Source organism: Mastigoproctus giganteus, chromosome 6 (genome assembly GCF_048544385.1).
Source record: "Mastigoproctus giganteus isolate SK-2022 chromosome 6, ASM4854438v1, whole genome shotgun sequence".
NCBI classification, from domain to species: Eukaryota; Metazoa; Arthropoda; class Arachnida; order Uropygi; family Thelyphonidae; genus Mastigoproctus; species Mastigoproctus giganteus.
This window is the reverse complement of record NC_143580.1, coordinates 12,270,059-12,291,311: the sequence shown is the minus strand read 5'-3', so window position 1 is coordinate 12,291,311 and position 21,253 is coordinate 12,270,059. Positions and strand designations below refer to the sequence as shown.

Here is a 21,253-nt window from a genome sequence, read left to right as displayed (position 1 = left end):
AAGAGCTAGTAATGTTAATTGTGTGTATTCAAATATGTTTTGATTGCTTACTTTGAGTTATTATTTTTAATAAGCATGATTATTCATGCAATAGTATCATTGACTTCAGAAGAAAAATGCAATTATACATTTGGGTATGGTTTCTGCAGCAGCAACTCTTGAGCTACTGAAGAATATTACCGTTAATTTTATGAAAAAGCCATTTGGATAGTTTTGTTTTTATTAATTTCAATTGACATGTAGAAATAGAGGGCCAGTGAGAAACAAAAAGAAAACATTTATATGCAATGGTTATTGATCAATCAACAGTACTTGGAAAATTTGTAGAAAGTTTAGGATATCTTCATGTAGTATATGCTTTCATGTGAAATGGTTATGTCCTTTTTCCATTGAAAGTAACAAGAATCTTAAGCCTAGTGACAGAATTTCATGTACAGGCAGTTCTTACTTTACGAGTTTTTTTTTTTTTTTATCAAGTATCAACAAAATTGAAAATATGACCATTAATTGCAAAAAATGAATGTTAAACATTCATAAATACTGCATTTCAAACCACGCGCTTAGCTATACAATACGGCGTACCCCGCTTTACAATATTAATCTGTTACCGTCATATCACGAAAATATCGTAATGTGAACCCAGTAACACATTGTTTTTTGGTGATTCATTCCATGACCTCAGAAGTTCAAATTTTTGCTATATAACTCCCTAAAAGGTCATTTTTATAGTGTAAATTGTATTAGTTACCAATTCAAATCATTAAATGCGCTTACACTTTCATTGTTATCATATGTTTCATTATAAGAACCAATTTTGAATGTTTTTTTTTTTTTTTTTTTTTATGTGAACCCCAAACACGAGAGGTATTAGAACCCTATAGTACTTAGTACCGTGCTTGGGTTTGAGGTTAAGAAGATGAAAGAAGATATTTGTTGACATTGGACTGAAACTTCTGTAGATTGTAATTTTCAGGAAATACGTATGAAGGAAGGTTGTTCCAGAAAACGGCAGTTGAATGAATAAATGAGGAAGATGAAAAGTTGGTTCTGTGGGTTTGAAGTTGGACAGTAAATGGATGTTGGCTAATGGCGGCACGTGTTCGGACTGTTTTGAAAGAGAGAGCAGGAATTATAGAAGCCAATTCAGAAGAACAGTGCCCATGGAAGTATTTGTAGAAGAGGCATGCAGCAGAAACAGTGCGTCTATGAGAAAGCGAGTGGAGAGACTCTGTTAGAGATGAATCATTAATTAACCTAACTGCCCTCTTCTGAATGGAATCAAGAAGCCTGAGAGAGGTTTTGGGGGCACCACCCCAGATGTTGGGAACAATATTCCATGGCAGGGCGGATTTGCGATTTATACAGAGTGAGCAGCTGTTTGGAAGAAAAGTAATGGCGAGAGCGAAAGAGAAAACCAAGTTTTTTAGATGCAGAGGAAGCAATATTTGTAATGTGCTTGTGCCAAGAGAGATTAGAAGTCAGGGTAATCCCCAAAAGAGATATATCATTTTGCCTAGAAATTGGAGTGTCACTAAAGATAAGCATAGGAGCAGAAGAATCCTTTTTGCAAGATATAAGACAGGACTGAGTTTTAGAAGGGTTGAAATCAACTAAGTTGTCTTTGCCCCACTGGAGAATTACCTGAAGATCAGCATTTAAGGAATTGGTAGCAGATTTTCGAGAAGTTGAAGCTGATTGAGCAGGACAAGGTTTCTCAAAATGGAAAGTTGAATGCAATGTGCTATCATCGGCAAAACTATGGATAGGATTTCCAGTCAATGGAACAAGGTCATTGATATACAAGAGGAAGAGTGGGGGAAAGAACTGAACCTTGGGGGACACCGGCATTAGTGGAGAAGTTAGAAGACAGAGAGCCATCTACCATCACCCTCAGTGAGCGATCAGAGAGAAAACTGGATAACCAATTACTAAAAACAGTTGGCAAACCATAAGATGGAAGCTTGTTAAGAAGACCTTTATGCCAAACACGATCAAAAGCCTTTGAGATGTCAAGAGCAACTACTTGTGTTTCACCGAACCTTTCCATTGAATTAGTCCATAAATGGGTAACATAAGCCAGAATATCTCCAGTGGATCGACACTGATGGAATCCATACTGGTGATTGTTGATCAGACGGAAGGTTTCTAGGTAGTTTAAGAGTTGGCGGTTAATTTATTTCTCCATTACTTTAGAAAGAGTTAGATAGTATGAATCAGAGCTGTGCTACTCAATATGTTCTACGTTGATAATAATATTAGTAAAATAATAAGAGGAGAATACCTCAATATAGTGCGTAGAACCCTTCCGTATGATACCCTCCAGAAATTAAAACGGAAAAAACGAAAAAATCGGCAAACTTACCGGTACATTAGAGTAAAAAATAAATAATTAAATAATCAAATTAACACAATACAAATCAATTTAAAACAATTAAAAATCAAATTAACGCAATTAAAAGAATCAAACGAAAATATTCAAAACGATTTTCCTTCCTGAAGCTGACAACGCTTTTCGACCGTATGTCGTGATCACAGGAATGGAAATTACCGAATCGGGTTAAACCTGTTATTTAAATAGAGATTATTTGTCTTCGCGCATGCGCGTAAAGGTCCACGAATCGGAGATCAAATATGGCCGCCGAACATTAACAGAATTCTCGTGTAATTTAATTTCAACGGTTTCTGCAATTAATAGTCGCGTATAATTACGTTGAACGTTAAGTATTTTGGCTTCGTTAAATAAAAAAGTATGTTTTTTATTAATGGCATGAAAGGCTAATTCTGACGCTGCTGAACGAGAAGCACGAACTGAGGCCTCATGTTGATTTACACGAATATTAAGAGAAAATCGGGTCGAACCCTGATAAGACGAGTCGCAATCACCGCAAGAAATGTTGTATACCAGATCATTAATTTGTGTTGTGAAGGAAGGAAAATCGTTTTGAATATTTTCGTTTGATTCTTTTAATTGCGTTAATTTGATTTTTAATTGTTTTAAATTGATTTAAATTGTGTTAATTTGATTATTTAATTATTTATTTTTTACTCTAATGTACCGGTAAGTTTGCCGATTTTTTTGTTTTTTCCGTTTTAATTTCTGGAGGGTATCATACGGTAGGGTTCTACGCACTATATTGAGGTATTCTCCTCTTATTATTTTACTAATTTAGAAAGAGTAGAAGTAATTGCAATGGGACGATAATTGGATGGGAGGGATTTGTCACCCTTTTTAGGAACTGGCTGGATATGAGCAAATTTCCAAGCAGAAGGAAAAACACCTTTGGAATAAGAAAGTGAAAAATGGTGGCAAAGAATAGGAGTAAGTTCAGGAGCACGGGTTTTGAGAACAAGTGGAGAAATACCATCAGGACCTGGAGCTTTCTTAATATCAAGATTCATCAAAATCCTTCTGATATCCTTTTGACGGAAGACCACAGGAGGCATTGAATGGAGCGTGTTGGGAATAGTGGGAGGTGTTTTACCAAGATCATTAATACATGAGCTGGAAGAAAAATGGGATGCTAGCAGGTCAGCTTTATCCTTGGCTGAAGTGGCAACAGAACCATCTGGTTTGGACAGAGGTGGGAGCAAAGATGGGCAAAAGTTGTGGCCAATAGCTTTGGCAAGTGACCAGAATGCTCGGCTACCATTAGGGCAAGAAGCAAGTTTTCTACTCTTAGCCTGTTCAAACTCTAGTTTGGACTGATTAATAACTGCTTTACAACTGTTGCGAGCTTTGGTGTAGGCAGAAAATGAAACTGAAGAATTAGAAACAAGCCAATTACGATATGCAACATTCTTCTCTTGGACAGCCTTAGCACATTTATTGGAAAACCAAGGTTTAGATAAAGGACGAGATTTTAAAGTGGAGTGTGGGATAAGGGATTCCATTCCTGCCAGAATAATTTCACTGAAACGATCTGAGCAAACATTGACACCAGAAGTTTTGAAACAGTAATCTGACCAAAGAAAAGAAGTCTCATTCCATTTTGCATTCTTGTAATGCCAAACAACACGTGGTTGGGAATAGCCATGAGATAAAGGTTCCAGTGAAGAGACAATCGCCAAGTTGTGATCTGAAGTGCCTAAAGGACCTCTCACTTCGACCGTGTACTTAGAAGGGTTGTTTGTGAGAAAAAGATCAAGCGTATTGGCTGTATGATTAGGATTGTCCGGTATTCTTGTAGGTAAATGAACAATATGTGCTAGGTCATTAATAATTGCAAAAGCCTCAGCATCTTGACCAGCTGGGTCAGTGTGACTAGAAAACGGAAGCCAGCTGGAGTTGTGAACATTTAAAATCACCAAGGAAAATTACTTCACTGTTAGGAAAGTTGGACTGGAGAAAGTCAAGTTGCAAAGAGAGGAAGTCAAAGAGCTCCATGTGATTAGTGGAGTTGGGAGAACGGTAGAGACAACAGACGAATTTGACACAATGAGGTAGAGAGATTTTAAGCCAGAGAAGATCAAAGAGAGGAGATTCCAAATTGCCAAGTCTCTGACAGGGAATATCAGAACGGACATATGCACAAGTACCACCTTTGAGGCGAAAGGAATCATACAGCGAATAATTTGGGCATCTGAGATGAGCAGTAGATGAATCAACCGATAACTGAGATTCTGTCAGAAAAAGTACATGGGGTTTGGCAGACTGCAAGTGGAAATGGACATTGTTGAGATTAGAATTGAGACCACGTATATTTGTGAAATGAATTAGGAAGTGCTTGGGAGGTTTAGATCTTTTCACAGATAAGCTTGCTCTATTAGTTTGACAATTCATGGTGTATTCAATAGTAAGAAAAAGTAGGTGGGACATGCTGTATGAAGTAATGAAATTTTTGGATATGGCATACATGTGGTAAGAATATACCTAGATCCTTGACATAACGTGGCCTCGACAATGCTCCCCGCATACACACTACTCGGACTCCCTCCAGTCACTATCTGGCAGAGTAGAGGTAGCAAGATTATACACTAGCTGATCCGGAAGCTTCCTAGAGAGTTACCAATAGGTTCAGTCCGGTGTACTAACTATCAGCCGGCCTGCGAACACCGTTTTAGAGCTGTACCCTCGGCTTTGTGATAGTTTTCTAAAGCACATATCTGGAAGTCATGACCATAAAACAATTTGCACTTCCCGTTTATTGGGCTTTTCTGTTACTACAAGCATTTATAAACTCGGTGTTATTGCATTTGTGAAAATACCGATAGCTGAAATTGCGTGGGTTTTTACGTTATTATGGTGAAATGTGTTTGCCCTTTAGTGAAATATTCATCGTGTAAAAAAACAAATTTTCAGAATCTTTTCTTCATTCCTTTTTTTATTATTTATTATTATTATTTTTTTTAAGCTTCGTAAACTTGTTACTCCGCGCAAATTGTGTTAGTTGCAATTTGCGTGTTCCGTTAAAAAATGCTTATGCATGCTATTGAAATTTATAAAGAAAATAGATTATCTTGGAAATAAATGCCTCTTGAAGCATTTCTGAAGAAGACGACTCCTTGTACAACAAACCAATGAGTGCCGAGCCAATAATGAGTGTTCAAACAATGAGTGTGCATTTAGTCGATGATGATGAAGAATAAACATTCTTTAACATTTGTAAGGCATAAATAATTTCTCGATTATTATAATTTGCTTGATTTTACAGGCTATGTTTTCATTTCTTTGGATAAATCAATCATTGTTTAAAAATAAACTAATTTTCTAACTAATTTCATTGTTGATAATGTAATCCCTATGGGAAATAAATTCCCACTTTACGAGTGCGCACTAGGAACAAATTAACTTGTAAAGTTGAGAACTACCTGTACATTTTGTCACTGGTTTCATCATTCATTCCATTCACAAGGAAAGGAATGAATAAGCATCTCCCATTGTGCATTATGTCATACCAGTATTTTAAGTAAGTGACGTGGTGAATATGATTTTACCCTGAAGTTATATAAAAATGTCTGAGAGAGAATTAGGCAGCATTGCTAAACACCCCTTTTATGTTTCCTTTATTGTGTTCTAGAGGGGGAGCAATATATGGGAGATTCGAAAAATATAGTAATGCAAATATAATATACCACAATATTTCAAATTGATGAGGGAAAAAAGGATAAGGAAAGAGAATTTTTTAAATTTCTAAAAAACCTTAATACTTCCAGCTAAATCTCACATTATTGTTATATTTGTAAATATTGTTTGTAAATATGTTTGTCCCCTTATTACTACTTTTATTTTGGTTTATATTTATCATAGAAATTTGTCAAAAATTAAGCATTTTACTTGCTGTTTGTGGGGGCTGCAATTTTATTGTATGGACCTTTCAAATAAGGTAGTCGGGGAGCTGGAACATTATATCATGTTGCAATTACATTTTTTCTCCATAAAACATAATTGTTTACTTATGAAGAAACAATGTTATGTTATTTATATTACACAATGCAACTTTACAAATTCTTATCAGTTGGATAAATTAATCGCATAAATATAAACAGGTGGTATAAAGCAAGCAGTGTATATTTCATGGCTAGAAGTGATACTTTTTATAATTGGCCTGTGGATTGTCTCACAAAAAATTCTGAGAAAAACATGGTTCTTCACTTTTCATTATATGAGTTGTTAAATACACGGGTTAGGCACCATAATAACAAGGGAAAAAAAAAAGTTGGCATCGCACCATGTATAAATTTTTTCCTTTAACATAGCAGTTAATAGGTTGTCATTTGGGCTTGGGGGCTGTTAGAGCCAGAATAGACCACTGTCTAGCTCTAATAACATGACGGAACCCTGGGGTGTCCTGTCATCAACTGTCTCTTGAGGTTGTTGCGGCCACAGGTGAAAACATTTCTAACCAGACTGTGTTAAGAAGCTCAGTTCAAGTGGACTCTATGCAAGGAAATCAGTGATTTGTATCCTGTTAACCCAAAGCCACCACAGAGCTTGTCAAAACTGGTGCCATGAACATGCTACTTGGAGGAGCCCTGACAAATGGGGTATGGTTCTGTTCTCTGATGAATCCTTTTTTTTTTTTAGCCTACAAACAGATTCTAGGTGTCATTCATCTGGAGACAACGAAGAATGCGGTACCATTCCTCCAACATCAGAAAAAGGGGCTGCATCCCCTCCATGTTTTTGACAGGGGTACCGTAACTGTGCAGAGGTACCGAGAACAGATCCTTGAACCCTATGTGCGACCTTTTGGGGGTGCGGTTGGCCAGATTTTCTTTTCATGCACAACAGCGGCACTGCTCATAGACTTCAAATGTTGGAAGAATATCTTTAAACTGAAATGGTACACCACCATACCAAATTATGTAACACCATTTTCTACGTATTCGAGCAGTATAATTTGGATCAGACTGTGGGGGGGGGGGTTCTCCGGTATCTGAGTATTCATTATCCGAGCCCCCACAGTTACAAGGATTTGAAAATTGAAGAATTTTCCAAGAAAATTCTTCAATCTTCGTCAATTTTCTTAGAAAATTGACCAAGCACTTGATTATTTTTTGCGAGAACAATCTTATTCATGATCATGCAACAAATGTTAAGCGTGAAGTTAAAGACATAACTAAATGCTACAACGCAATTTTATCTGAAAAAAATACGACAAAAAAAACACGAACAACCCTGGATTCATTCTTTATTCGTACAACTGAAAAATAGTGCAACTTCAATAACTTTTACTTAACCTTACATTGTGTAACATATAATAAAATAATTTCCTCATTTTTCAGTTCCTTCATCCATTTTTACTATGTACAAGTACATAATAAACATTACTACAATATCATCCTTCACAATGAGTTGCCCATGTATTGCAATACCACGGTACCTGCCCACCCACCGATGCAAAATCAACTAGCCTAAAAACGGTGCCGTCTGGGTGATGGCACCCACCGAGAATAATTAACAATAGTCTTCTTTATTAGTAAAGCTTTACTTATTCAAGGTAGTGCAATACATTGGCAACTCATTGTGAAGGATGAGCACAATATAAGATACAGATTAAATGATACTTTTCACACTACTATCATAGTTTTTCTTTAAAAGTTGTTTGCTGTGTATCTACATCGATATTATTAGCATTAGCATTAGTAGAGGCATTTGATGCAAGAAAGCAAGCTTATGCAGCATCAGCCAAAAAAAAAAAAAAAAACCACTTCCACTTCACCCCTCTGTTCGTTCAAAACACTTGTCCAGCTGAGCCTTAAACTTATTTAAGCTATCAACCTCCACCACAAGGGATGGAAGTCTGTTCCACCAACCAACCACCCGCTGGCTAAAGGCAAATTTCCGCACGTCTATCCTACATCTGTCTTTCCTCAATTTGAATTTATGCCCTCTCAGGTGATTTTTCTGAGCTAGAGGAAGAATCCCATCAGCATTGAGCATGCTTAAACCATTCAAGGCTTTATACACCTCTATCAGATCACCTCGCTGGTGCCTAGTCTCCAGACACTGTAATTTGCAAAACTTAAGCCTTTCTTCGTAAGAGCACCCCTTTGTTCCATTCACTAATCTTGTTGCCCTTCTCTGTACTCGTTCCAGCAGCTCTACATCCTTCTTGAAATGAGGCCTCCAGACCTGTATACAGTACTCTAGGTGTGGCCTGACCATCGCCTTATACAATGGAATAATCACCTCCTTATCCCTGCTGGAAAAATTCCTGTATATCATTGACAATACTCCATGAGCTACTCTTGCAGCCCGTCTGCACTGTCAGAGAACTTCATATCTGCCTGCACAACCACCCCCAAGTCCCTTTCATTCTCTACCACTGTCAGTGTTGTACCACAGAGTTGATACGTTGCTCTGGGGTTGCTGTTTCCCATATGTAGTACTTTACATTTGTCAATGTTAAACTTCATTTGCCACCTCTCAGCCCATCTGCTCAACCTTTCCAGATCCTGTTGCAGCAGCATAGTGTCAGTAGTGTGACAACCCTGCCAACCTTTGTATCGTCTGCAAACTTGGACATTAAACCCGATATACCATCATCAATATCATTTATAAATACAGAAAACAATAATGGACCCAACACTGAGCCCTGAGGGACTCCACTAATAACATCAGTCCACGATGAGCAGTGTCCATTGATTACCACTCTCTGTCTTCTCCCCCTCAACCACCCCTTTATCCATAGCAGCAATTTGCCTCCAATGTCACACTGCTCCAATTTGTGTAGCAGTCTTCCATGTGCAAAAGTATCAAAAGCCTTTCTAAGATCCAAGTATATAATATCAAAGTTATTCCCTGCATCCAGTTCTTTTGTGACTGCATCATAGTATCCAATCAAGTTGGTCAGGCAAGACTTCCCCTTAACAAAACCATGCTGTGTCTCAGCTATAACTGAAGTCTTGTCTAAATGATCCTGCAGTGCTTCTTTAACCAGTGCCTCCATTAATTTTCCTGGAACAGAAGTTAAGCTCACAGGTCTATAATTACTTGTGTCAGCCTTTGATCCTCCTTTGTGAATTGGGGTCACATTTGCACATTTCCAGTGTATGGGTACCTCCCCTGAGTCCAAGGAAGCTCTCATAATTATGGCTAAGGGTTTGCTTACTTCCTTTGCTGCCTCCTTTAATATAACTGGATAGATCCCATCCACCCCGGGTGCCTTTCTTGTGTTTATCTTCAACAGTTTCTCCTCCACTTTACTCCCAGTTATTTCAAGATTCTGTAGCTTACTGCTACAGTTGAATACACCTCTGGCATTCCCCTCGCTGAATAACTCCTCATGTGTGAATGTCGATGCAAAATATTCATTTAGTTTGTTAGCTACCTGAGCAGGATCATCAACACTTGACCCATCAATATCAAGTGGACCAATCTGTATCATCCCCTTCCTTCTAGAGTTTACATAAGTAAAGAACTCTTTGCTGTTTTTCTTTGCATCCCTTGCCAAGGATTTCTCGTAATCTGCCTTCACCCGCCTAACCTCCTTTGTAACTTGGTTGCATATCAACTTGTATCTATCATAGGCTTCTGTGTCATGTGTTAATTTGTATGTATCCCATGCATTTTTCTTCTCTGCCATATGCCTCATTAGTTCATCTGACATCCATTTTGGCCTAAACCTTGAACAATATTTCTTAGTTGGTATGTAAAGCCTAGTAGCTTCCAAGATAAGTTCTTTGAATGCTTCCCATTTTGAATTTGCTGTTGGTAACATCATCAGTTGGTCCCACTGTATAGAATTTAAATACTGTCTCAGTCCATCGTAGTCGCCTTTACGGAAGCAATAAACCTTCCCTTTACCCCTAATGGTAGTTACCTCTTTGAGTAAATCCCACTTCAGCACACTGTGATCACTGCCACCTAGTGGTTCATTTATCTGCAGATTCTTAATGCATGAAGAATCACTGCTGATAATCAAATCAAGAGTATTACTCCCTCTAGTTGCCTCCCGAACATGCTGATGTAGAAAACAATCATCCAATAAATCCACAAAAGCCCTGCTAGTGTGTGAGTAACCAGCCCCCAAATTCCAGTCAATATCTGGGAAATTAAAATCTCCCATTATAAGACACCCTGATTTACTGGCCCACTCTATTTCCCTGTACAGTTCCTTATTATACTCATCAGAGTCATTAGGCCTATAGCACACTCCTACTCTCAATTTTGATCTCCCAATGTTTATGTCACACCAAAATGACTCCACACTGCACTGTCCAGCGATGTCGACTGGCTTCACTTCCTTGGTTTTTATGTGTTTCTTAACTAATAGCATAACACCTCCCCCCTTCCTATCCTGTCTATCCTTTCTGTAGACGTTGTACTCCCCAAATTGCAGTTCCGTATCCTTTATATCTGTGTGACACCACGTCTCTGATATCCCAACAATATCTGCCTTCGATGTTTTGAGCAGTACCTCAAATTCATCAAATTTATTTACTAAACTCCTAGCATTGGTGTACACGCAAGTATACCTGCACCTGTTTCTATTCTTAGCTACCCTAACACAACCCATGTGTTTACTTGTACCGCAATGGCTCCCAGCAGTCTCTGAAATACCATGCATCTTGTTTTTCAGGCTTCTGCTCATTCTAATAGAAGCAGTGCAAGAATCTCTTTCACCTCTGCCAGTGGCTACTGTCAATCTATTGGTCTTTGTCTCCCCCCAAGCTAGCAGTTTTCCGACCCACCTAACACTGCCTCGATAGCATCAGCAAATATTCTTGCACCCTTTCTATTTAAGTGTATCCCATCCCTGTAGAAGCAATCTCTCCTGTTAACAAGTACGCCCAGTTGCATTTAGTTTTATTTAAATAATAAACATTATGAAAATTAGTACTCGTTTTAAGTGGAATTTTCTGGAACTAATTATCTTCGGATAATGAGGATCCCCTGTATTAGCATAAAAGTTAGATGGATAGACATTCTACGCTTGCCTTTCTATTTTCAAGAGTATGCTAAAGATGCAGAAATTTCATTTACTGTTTTTTATTTTTAAAACTGTTAAACTTATTTTTTTAAATTTTTTAGGTAGATGAAGATTATATTCAAGACAAATTTAATCTGACTGGTCTTAGTGAACAAGTTCCTCACTATAGACAAGCACTAGATATGATATTAGATCTGGAACCAGGTATGCATATCAAAGATTTTCAAAGTTGTTTTCTCCGAAAAATTTATTTGAACATTGCACTTAGAAATGCTATCTACTTGAATACAGGAGGATGGCATTTAAAGAATTCGGCAAGTTGTACATATTTTTATGAATAAAAAACATGTTTAGTGGCATTTACAGTTGGAGTAATTCATAAAATTTTAAATTTTGAACATACTTTTGGCAAAAGAAAGGACTACACCTAAAATAGTTCATGATGCAAAATGTTTACAGCAAGTTGCAATTTCATATTTTGAAGTGAAATTTTGAGAAAAGGTATAATTCATGTGATCTGGATTTAGTTTTTTGGATTATTTTGTATGTGCATATATTTATATTTTCATGACTTGTTACTACTGATCATACGGTTCAAAATGATTGCAGTGTTATCTTTTAGTAGTTTGTAGCATACTTTATTAAATAATTCTCTCTTATCTAAATCATCTTTGATCCTTCGGGTTTTGTTTCAGATAAGTTTTTTCTGAAAATTGTTTATCACTCTTAATCATGTTAATTTTAAACAATTTTTGGAATAAACTTTCTTTTTTTTTTGTGTAAACTTTTATTTTATCTTGTGAAGGTGTATAAAAAAGAATGGTTATAAGTTACTACATAAATCATTTATTTTGTGTAATTTTGCAGACTTTATGAAAATGTTTCATTACTAATCTGTGTAATTATATGTATCTAATGTGGATGTATAGTTAATAGCAAAACATGATTATATTTTAGATGATGAACTAGAGGATAATCCTAATCAGAGTGATATGATAGAACAAGCAGCAGAGATGCTATATGGACTTATTCATGCTCGCTATATTCTTACAAATAGGGGAATTGCTCAGATGGTAAGTCTCTCATTTAGAGAATTTGCTTTTAATTTTATTTATTATTATTATTATTATTTTTTTTTTTTTTTTGGAATATAATAATTTAGAATATTAAAAATTTGGACATATGTTAGGATGCCATACTTGTTTTCAAAATCTTTTCCACAAAGTCTTAAACACATACAATTTGCATCCCTGCACAAAAATAAACTGTATAGAAAAAAAAAAAAAATTGCCCTAATCAAATTTCAGCACTTCCCACGCCAATCATATAAAACAACTTTATACAGCAAAAGTTTTGGTTTTTTCTTTTTTACTTCTCTAAGCTAGCAACTAGGACAATCAACAGTTGGTATTCAAGTCAGCAGTCCTTGTATACTGGTATTTTATTAGAACTGTTTGCATATAGCTTCAAGTTTAAAATTCACTTTAAGCATACATTGGCCACTGATAAAAGAAGCCTGTTTTGTAGCATAATTTCATTGTAATTGTGAATTAGCAGTAAATTGTATTTAGTATGCATTCTTCTTTACTTTAAATAAATATTGATTCATTCACAATAAAGATTTATGCAATACTTTTAAGTTATATGAAGCTGTTTTTAGTTTTTAAAATTCTATTTAAGTTATTTAATAATACAAAACATACTTTTCCCCCTCTAAAACCACATTGGTTTAATCAAATTAAAAGCAAAGTCAAAAATGCCCTTTCATAATGACAAGTCTGAATAAACTAGCAATTGTTCCTAGGCTATACTGGGAAATAATTGTTCTAATCATAAGGCAGTTTAAATAGTGACCAGTCTGAAAAAAAAAAAAAAATCAGAGACATGGTATCACTCAGATATAAGGGATTCAGAATTTGAATATGCGGAATACAATGTGTTCAGAAAGAACATGTATGTATTTCCTGTAAGGCAACACCTAGAACATTAGGTCAACTGTTTTATGTCACTGTGGAGATACAGATCACTTCCGGAAAGGCCAAGCATGTGGTTAGTATTAGGTTTGTGTGAATAGTGAGTGTTGTGCTATGCTGGCCTCTCTTGGCTACCCAGAAGCAGCAATCACCTGGACAGTTGCTTCTGAGTTTTCATCCTTTACCACGGGAAGATAAGCTGTCTCAAAGACATCCACACTACAGGCAGGAGTGCAATACCTGTAGCGAGCACAACTTTCCTGGTGGCCTAAGCCAAGGAGAAGAAAGGGGAGTGTATAGGGACTCATCAAACAACATCATCTGAACAGGGAAGAAAAACAAGCTTACCAAGCAAAGCAGAAAAAATAAATAAACCCTGAGTAGCAGAACTTTCATTATTAATACTGTTTGTTACAGCATTCTGAGTATTATACAAGACTTCCTGTGCTTGAAAACATCTGAAGTGAACTCCTGGAAAAAAGGAGATTTTGTTTACACTGAAGAAGGATAGAGTCTTGGCCTGGAGAGTATTTTGGAATAGGTAACATTGGCTTGAACAAAGGTCTTCATAGACAGCACAGTCATTCAGGATATGACTTCAGTTTTCTATGCTGCCACAGAAACAGAGATCAGTGTTATGAAGATCAAGAAGAAACAATTTCTCATTCAGAGACCCATGCCTGGTGATCAAGAGGGATGTGTCCAGACTGAACAAAAACCAAGTTCTTAATTTTTATGTTTAGAAGAAACATAACATCGGGGGAAACCTTTGCATAGCAGGGCCCAAAGAAGTGTTCCACCTGGTCTGCCAGATATTTAGTTTGTTGAAGCATCTACTTTGCTCATTCTAGGGATCAGCCTGCAGATCAATTTTGATATCCAGTATACTTTTAGGAATCATCTTTTTAATGCGGAAACTTAAACTCATTAGATAAGGAGAAGATTGAGCAGGACACAGCCAGCAATAATTTGGAGGGCAACCATGGAAATGGTTTCTGCACACATGAGTAATAAATGATAACATAGACCGCTGATGGAATTTAATTTTGATTTGAATTGGTATTACCTACCATATGGAACCATGTTCCAGCAACATAAGTTACCATAGGAATACAACCTGGTAATAAATAGAACCTGGAAACATTTTAATTTTGGAACTTAGATGAAGAAGTTGAGTTTGTGATCTGTAATGATGCCTAAATATTTAGTTTCAGTCACAATGGGTAAATGTTCATTAATTTTGATTTGTGGTGGTCATTGAAGTTTGGATTTTAAAAGCATCATCTTCGTCTTGGGTGGAGCAATTTCGCTCCACTGGGTGGAGCAATCACCTGAACAGTTTCCCTTTTCCTGTTGGCAGTGGCTTTGTATAAGTATTTTTGATGGAAAGATATTCATTATGGAACCTTTCAACTTCAAGTGGGGGCAATTCCAATGATATTGAAATTAGCATTGAGCCCAATGCACAGACTTGTGCAGCTTGGTCAGTTCTTGATTTCACATGAACAAGGAATAATTTTATTCCTTGTAGATTTGTAAGCTGCTTTTAATAAAATCATGGTGTATAGCATATTTGTGTTACAGGTCTTGTGGCCCAAGGGTTCCTCCCCAACTCTGTGATGATCATTTGTGATGCAATACAGACTCTGTAAAGGCTAGAAAAGTGTAGGTTATAGTGTGGTCTGTGTAGTATTTTGTCTTGGTCTGTTGTTCATCTGGCCTCTTTACTCTTGAGGCTTTGAAAGACCAAGGCCTAACACAGAGGGGGGGGGGGGTGTGATGTTGTGATGGCATTTAGGGTGGTTAGAGCCCACCAGGAGAAAAGTGAGGGGGTTGGTCTTCCCAACTACCCCCTCACTTTTTGTTGAGAGAACAGGGGAATGAAAGCCATAGGGCCAGGGGGCTCTATGTTGGGGGGTATTTGCTGTCTGGCTATCAGCAAATGGGCTCACAATGGCAAGGCCAGCTGAAGCTGGTATCAGAATCCTCTGCCAGGCCCTCAAGGTGAGTTAGCATGACACGAGCAGTGACGGGGGCAGGCTTCTATGGTAGGTTGCCTCTGCTGCAGTCAGTCCGGAGGTGAGTGGGGGGGGGGTGTTACCTGTCCTTCACAAGGTCACAACACTCATGCCAACCTATCATGCAATGCATGAACCTGATGTACCAACATGCAGAAAGTAAGTTTTGTTTTTTGCACCAATTCAGGTGCAAGAACGAGGAATGGTATATTTAGCATCCACCCATCATTTTTATATCACAGACCACATACAGGACTTTTTTTTTTTTTTTTTTAACAGCACATATTCACTAGCCATCGCAAGGTTTACACACATGGCACCTCATTCACTCTACAGATCGTAGCCCCGCCATATACTGTTTGTAGATTTATTTACTTTATTGTTATTATTATTTGACATGTATTCAGAGGGAACGTTTATACATCTACGCAAGTAGGATATTCACATTCATTCAATGTTCACTCAGTTCCCACTTATGATAGTCCTCTGAATGACAATGAGAGAGAGGGGGGAACACTTTTTCCCTCTTCCCCACCCCCCAGGCTAAGGATACAATTATGGGAGCCTCACTTGGAGTGAGGGTTGCCCAATCCAAGGAAAAGCCCTAGCTACAGATACCAATGTGCTGCCAGCAGATACGCAGCCAGCCTACCAGAACATTTTTATTTTTTCATTTGAGTGAGCTTCCATCTCAGTTGCCACCCGGATTTTCATCCATATGCAACCAATTCTCATTTAGTATATCAGTCTCAACCTTAGTTGTAAAAACCAATATATAAAGACCAAATGGTCAACTCAAATCAAACAAACGAAATAATATTAATCGACCATTTAGCCTTGTGGTGGGGATGGGCAATCACACCTCTCACCACAAGTTACCGTCCCCACCACGAGGAGGTAGGTCACTACTACCATCCAGGGATCGCCCAGCAGCGACTATAAGCCAGCTTAGCAAATCTTAAAAAAGAACAAAAGAATTCATAATTATCAAAAATATACATCAAATTAACTTCATTGAGAGCCAGTGTCCCAAAGTCCAACCTCGCTCTTAAATCCTCATATAGAGGACAATATAGCAAGATATGAAGGCCAGTCTCAGTCTCTCCACACTCACAGAACTCTGTAAGGGTCAACCCCAAACGAAACAGCCTTGACCTCAAGCCATGCCCCGTAACGACGGCAGCAGCTGCAAACCCAAATTGGAGCCAGGAGCATCGCTCCCTACTCACTATATGGACCAAGGGCATAAAAGTATACAAATGACGACCTTTCTCAGAGTTTGTCCATTGGAATTGCCTACCAGAACAGATAGAAGTGGGGAGGGGACTACATTTAAAAATGGGTTCGGTCTATGGGAGGTCTGGGTTCACGGAGTTTGGTTTTTGTGGGCAGCCAAGAGTTCCCCTTCCTGGTCTCAGCGGAGAGGACCATATGGTATAACCATAGGTTAGTATGGAACCTGAGGCAATTTTCACTGGGAATTTACGTTGTGAATTTCTCCTGGTCAACAAGCAAACCAAGAATACTACAAAACAGTTCTACAGCAATTGTGCAGTGCTGTTCAGAGAAAACAGGAAGAAAAGTGGGCTTCAGGGAATTGGAGCTTGCATTATGACAGTGCCCCTACATCCTTTCCACTCAACAATTAGGAGCCTCCGTAGCCAGGTGGGAAGGAGCAGCAGTGCGCAGCATACGCTTCATGATTAGACCGGGGTTCGAGCCCGTCACCACTAAATATGGAGGATGCGGAAAGTTCAGGGAATGACCACCGCATATCCTGGAGCAATATGGCCTTAGTTGCTAATGCTCCTAAAAAAAAACAAACCAAAACTCAATTTTTTTTGTGAAGTACTCCAGCAATGTGGTCCCCATCTCACCAGATTTAGTTCCTGTGATATATATATATATATATATATATTTTCACAGATTTACAATGACTGAGGAAATTATTCAGAATGCAACACGTGAACTAATAGCAATTCCCAAAGAAGCCTATAATCAGGAATGGTTCTAAAAGTTTCAGAACTGTTGGAATCTGTATATCCGGTGTTAAGGAGACTACTTCAAAGGAGATCTATCTGAATAGATGGTAAGCTTTCTTTCCCAAATGTTGTTCCCAAATTTTTTGATCACACCTCTTATTAATTTTTTTAATTTCTATTTTTTCAGATAGAGAAGTATCAGAATGGAGATTTTGGAAGTTGTCCAAGAGTATATTGTGAGAATCAGTCAGTTTTACCAATTGGTAAGCCAATTAAATTCAGATTTATGAAGCATCTAATTTTTTAATTTTTCTCTATGCATAGATAAGTTATTTTTATGAAAATGTAAAGAACTCAAAATCAAAATGTACATTGGCAGCAGGAAAATGTCTTTAAATTGCATACAGTTTTAAATAGATACATTAGTATTTCTCCAATCAAAGGCAATCACCCATGAGCCTAATTAAAATCCCTTGCTGCTTCCCTGAAAATAACTGGGTATATGCAATCTTTATTATTTGTCCTTGGGCTAAAATATTTTTATAGTTAAACAATCCTCTAATTTCTGTTTCACTGATTTTTACAGTGCTCAGATTTACTAGCACAGTTGCTCCTTGCAGTGAAGGGGTATTCATTTGTAAAGTGATGCAAAGTATCCATACAGTTCTTTGATATCATCAGCTGGTTTTTTCAGTGACTGTCCTGCATTCATTATGTAAGGGTCTGATCTGATTTGCTCTACTTCTTTGTATTTATCTACACATAAAACTCCTTTTCTCTCTTTTTGTTCTTCTAGCCAGGTTTTTTTTTTCGTACTTACACTTTTCCAGCCTAACCATTTCTGTAGTACTGTTACAGATCAACTTGTAATTGTTGTTTCAGAGCTTTTCATCACAGTGTAACTTTCCCATCCTGTCTTATTAAACTAGCTAGTTTCTTATTCTTCCATTTCACAATACTCCTTGTGCAACATTTTCTGTGTACAGCAAAAACAAGTGATTATAAAAACTCATTTCATTGAAATATTTTCTTTATTACTTATTTAATTACTCAAATAGTAATTAAACATCTTTTAATTCACCATTTCTTGAAGTTTCATAATAAGTATATTAAGATAATTTATGTCCATTGGAAAGTTCATGTCTAAGATCCATCAATCATCAGATAACTGTGGTAATGGTTTCTCCTCTTCCAAGTGAAAAAATCTTTCAGGACTCTACCCCTGCTGAACCACCTCTGCTGAATTAATAGACTTCAGTGGCTTCCAGAAAATGATGTAATATCCTCCAGTGAAAAATTTTGCAGTGTAGTTCCTCCTAATGAATTATGAAAAGATCATCATAGCTTTAGAGACAATCTATATTACTTTCTTGCAGATTCATGCTACTCTGGTCTTAGAACTAGGGTTTCTGTTCCTAATGTTTTTCCTCCACCTGTTGCTATACATTTCAACTTTTGCCATTTGAATTCCAAAGAAGCAAGTTTAGCCTTTTCTTCCAAGGAACAAATCCTCACTGGTAATCTGGTGTTCTGTGCCTTTCAAACAGCATAAACTAGCTAGTTTTCTGTGAAGTGTAAAGGAGCATTAGTTCCATGGATGAATATCAGTAACTGCATAGTATCTGCAATGTCATTACTTTCATCGTTGAAAATGCATAACAGTCAAATTATTTTGCATTAAACTTAAGTTCAAATAAATTTGCTCCTAATTGTTCTATGTATCTTGCTCAAGTTCAGGAAGAGTAACTGGTGTGATACATATTTAGAGCTAGCATGTGTTATTTCACAAATTCATTTGCTAAAAAGATCTTTCTGTCTTTGAGAAGTTATTTCACCCACTATATAATATCCAAAATAACGTAGCCTGATTCATTTTGAGTGCAGATTACAGATCAGATTTTATTTTTCAAAGTTCAGTCAATCAGATTTGCCTTTTTGTTTGCTCTTGTAATGACACACTTGATTTTGTATTCTTTCATGATAAACAGTATTAGTAAGGCCAAATGATGCAAGGAAGCAGAAGTTTTCTGCATTAGCCAAAAATTAATTAATAAATAATAAATAATTATAAAAAAGTAAATAAAATGGGCAGTTTGCTCTGAACCCTCTGGTCTAACCATCATTTTGTATAGAGGGATGATGATGATGCCCTTCTCCACCTGTTTATGCTTCATTAAAAATTGTGACATCTGGTTCCTTCCCCCCATCTTTAACAACTTTTAACTTCTCTCCCCATAGTTGATGTGTGACTAGGGTTTCTGTTCCTCAGATGCATAACCTTAATGTTAGTTGCCACTTTTCAGACCATATATGCAGCTAATCCAAGTCTCTTTTAAGCAACATGGTCTGATTCAAGCTGTAAACTGCCCTTCCCATTTTCAAATCAACAACACACTTTGACATCATTCTTTGGATACCTTTGTTACTATCATTTATGAAAATTAGAAATAGGAGGGGAACCCTCTTTATTACAGTGAAGCATCATGGCCATTCCACCCAGAAGACTGACTGTTTATCCCCCTGTCTTTTAGCCAACCTGCAATCCACTGTAAGATCTTACCAATAACTTTAGTTTCTTATCAAAAGCTTTACTAAAATCTAGATATATAATGTCAAAGTTGTTACTTGTTAGCTGTTTATTGACTTATCATAGTAATTTACCAGATTGATCAAGTATTACCTCCGCTTAATGAATATCAAGTATGACCTTTCCTTAATGAATCCATGCTGGAATCGATTCAGTATACCATTTTTGTTGAGATGGTCCTGAATCACATACTTTACCATAGACTCCATGATCTTCCGTACCATAGAAATCAAATTCACAAGCCTATAGTTACTCGGCTCTTCTTTTGTATGACTTTTGCAGATGAGGGTGACATTAGCACTTCTCCATTCCAAGGGGATCTCCCCAGAGTCCACTCCTTTCTCATTAACAAGCTCTGACACACATACACACACACACATGGCCTTTTTAATTATAACTGAATATATAAATCATCCTTCCCTGAAGCCTTGCCTCCATTAACCTCAGTAGCATTTTCCAAGTAATGCTTCTCTGAGATCATTATATTACTTTTTTTTTTTTTACAGAAATCTGATTCCTTAACATTTAACAGTGATTCAGACTTTTTCAATTGCAAATATCATTGAGAAGTATCTGTCCAACTCAACTGCCATTCCTGCTGGGCTTTTTGTAATTCTTCTGCTGCAATCAATTAAGGAATGTATTTAATTTATTCTATTCTTTGTATTCACATATGAGAAGAATTCCCTATCCCCATTCTTAGCTCTCTTTACTAGTGCTTTCTTTAATCGGTGGTTTTGTTACATATTCTCTTATAATGCCCATAAAAATCTTAATCAAGCAATTTTAACTGTCACACACTTGCTTCTTTTGCTCAGTTAAACATTTAACCTCGCCTATTAACCATTTTGGCATCTTAAGTTTATGGTGAGGTAAAAGGTAAACTGCAGTCATTATCAACTCACTGCAGGATGGAAGCCTCCTCAACAATTTGCACCGAGGGAAATGGACCATAATCTGCCACGCTGGTCCAGTGTGGGTTGGCAGATTGACCGTATTTAGCAGGCAGGGGCTTGAACCCCGGTCTACTCAAAGAGCATGTGCTACTGCACTCCTGCTCATGACTACTCGGCTATGGAACTTCAGCAACTAGAATAAATGTTTGTAACTTTGAGGATAAATCCCTTGAACATTGCCCATACCATATTCATATCTAACAGCATACCATAGTCTCTCCAGTTAATAATACCCAAGAAATAACTCATTTCATTAGAGTCCCTCATGAAATTTTCATCTTCACCTTATTGTTGTGACTTTCAGCTATTGGTTCCTCTACTGTTACGTTTTTGATATAGTTAAGCTTCTAGTGCAAACCAGA

The 21,253-nt window shown here is 37.2% G+C and overlaps 1 protein-coding gene across 2 annotated transcripts in view; it reads left to right on the top strand.

The window, feature by feature from the left end:
- The window catches only part of CkIIbeta (casein kinase II subunit beta), a 66,101-nt gene that overhangs the window by 34,593 nt on the left and 10,255 nt on the right, over positions 1-21,253 (top strand). Inside the window, exons 3-5 of one of the 2 annotated variants that reach the window (XM_090374959.1) lie at positions 11,477-11,579; positions 12,333-12,448; positions 17,536-17,611. In XM_090374959.1, coding sequence (XP_090231085.1) covers positions 11,477-11,579; positions 12,333-12,448; positions 17,536-17,611 — 295 coding nt within the window. The remainder of the gene's footprint in view (positions 1-11,476; positions 11,580-12,332; positions 12,449-17,535; positions 17,612-21,253) is intronic. The other variant, XM_090374958.1, reaches the window with a different exon arrangement.